The sequence below is a fragment of the Ylistrum balloti genome, unplaced genomic scaffold (assembly GCF_031769215.1).
Source record: "Ylistrum balloti isolate Yb309-2 unplaced genomic scaffold, AGI_CSIRO_Ybal_v1 Utg370280, whole genome shotgun sequence".
NCBI lineage: Eukaryota > Metazoa > Mollusca > Bivalvia > Pectinida > Pectinidae > Ylistrum > Ylistrum balloti.
In genome coordinates this window covers 972,520-974,601 of record NW_026782215.1, presented here as the reverse complement: position 1 = coordinate 974,601, position 2,082 = coordinate 972,520, and the positions used below count along the sequence as shown (strand labels likewise).

General features: G+C 35.5%; 1 protein-coding gene across 1 annotated transcript; it reads right to left on the bottom strand.

Annotated features, from left to right (window-relative positions):
- LOC132552824 (peptidoglycan-recognition protein SC2-like) lies at window positions 1-1,397 on the bottom strand. Its single transcript, XM_060217016.1, has 2 exons — window positions 1,211-1,397; window positions 1-470 (listed from the first exon to the last, which is right to left on the bottom strand). Exons 1-2 carry the CDS (start codon window positions 1,395-1,397, stop codon window positions 136-138), a joined length of 522 nt encoding a protein of 173 aa, XP_060072999.1. The 3' UTR covers window positions 1-135.
- Between the last annotated feature and the right edge of the window lie 685 nt (window positions 1,398-2,082).

Sequence of the window (2,082 nt, the reverse complement as noted above, 5' to 3'; positions counted from 1 at the left end):
TTTAAGTAGACACAAAAATAAAGGGTTGTTTCCAACTGATACCGAGTAAAACACTAAAGGCAAATTGCAATTATTACAAGTCATGGCAATATATTTCCTAAGGAAATGTCAAGGAAACAAGTTCTTGTTGAATGTTCATTTGGTTGGTTTCTCCTCAGAATAATGTTTCCATTTTTTGATAATTTCATAAAGGTTTTTTCCGGGACAGTCTGTCGCGCCAACATCCCGGTGTCCATACAATTTATAGTCATTCGAAATTTTGCCTTTGTCTACGCCCAGCTGAATCATACCTAACACTGCCTTGATAGCCCTTTGGTCCGGGTTAGACTCATTGAAGTTTCCAATTACAGAGAATGCAACTGAAGCGGCGTTCCAGCCTTTCGTATGAGCACCGACTCGGTCCCAGCCTCTTGCCTCAAACACCTGACCAGAGTTATTTACCAGGAAGTTGTATCCTATATCAGCCCATTCTGTTGGAAAAGAAGATAGAATAGATCAAAACCCTTGCCTATACATAGAAGGTTAATAAAAATTTCACGAAGAAAGGTTCAAAGTAGACTTAATAGTTTAATGTTATTTAGAATGAATTTCCGTTGTTCATTTAGCCAAATAATCACTGGATACTTATATAATGACAATTTCGGTCGGAAGTAACCTCATAATTATTCAACCCGTTAAATACAATGGTTAGGTATATCAGCCAAATGGTGGATTCATTTTAGACATTTAACAAAACATCGAATACGAGTATTCATTAATTTGGATCTTACAATTATAAGGAAGAATTTAGTTTGAGCAAAGAAAAATCAAGAGCAATCGTTTCTTTGATAAGATCAAAACACGCAAGTTTTAGGTCCAATACAATCTGTCACTATCATTATAATAAAATCAATATGTCCGTGTATGTGAGTGCATTTAACAAAATAACCCGGAAAAATTTAATCTGATAAATATATTCAATCCAAATCTAATTTTGTCCTTAAAATGGCGATATCTTTTTGTGACTACCAATATCCGGAAGTATTTACTGGTTAGTTTAATTATTCTTTACGGCAGTGATCTACTACACAGTTTATCAATAATGACAACGAATACATTTATTTTCTTCACATCGGACACAAGATACTAATGTGTGACTTTTACACCAGGATATCAATATATTTTAAATATTCTCTCCACTGGCATGGTGAACACATTAAAGAAGTTGTACTTCGTTCGTCCATGTGAAAATTCTGTATCCCTTTCACGGTTTTAATGTCTTCCTCCGGTGTTGTACAAGGTTTACCAGCTGTGTGATGGATGAAGACTATCTTCACCGGAGTCTGCATTGTTTCGGTCTCTTTAGGGTCTCGTGCTCCCCATTTAGTTCTAGACACAATATCTGAAGCAAATGACATTCGTTGTTCTGTAAGCGAGATAACGAGGTTCGACTAACATATTTGTCCGTTATCGCCCATAACAACTGTACTAGACTTCGAATGTAATAATGAAACTAAAATTACTACATATCCTGTTGTATCGTGACGTCACAATATTCTTGCTGGGCATCCTATCTCCGGTTACCCACAGAACTGGACTTGATGATAGGGTTAACTTAGACAGTCTAGCACAACAGGGATGCTGTTAATAAGACATATATAGTTTTTTAATAATCAAAACAATTCAATGCTATGCTTTAGTGCAATGAGACATTCAATCAATCTTAAACAGTTATTCATAAACCCAAAGCAATGATTTAATGACAGTTGCTCGTCCTCATGTCGCTTTTCAGATAAAACAGATATACTGCAAATCACTTAGATTCAGCGAATACTTTATATCGTGAACTTACCTCTTCAGACATATTCGCGAATACATGATTTCGCGAACGGCGATTTAGAAATGAATTAACATTAGTGACATGGACACGTGAAGACTCCGGTCGGTTACCGAATCAACACGGATGTCATCCATAGTTATTTAAGTACAAGTAATAGCGAGAGATTAGAATTTGTAATTGAGTGTATTAAAGCGAAAATAAATCCCACGCGAAATATAAGTCATTTACAGTATATTAAATACCGATACGTTTATGGCTTATTA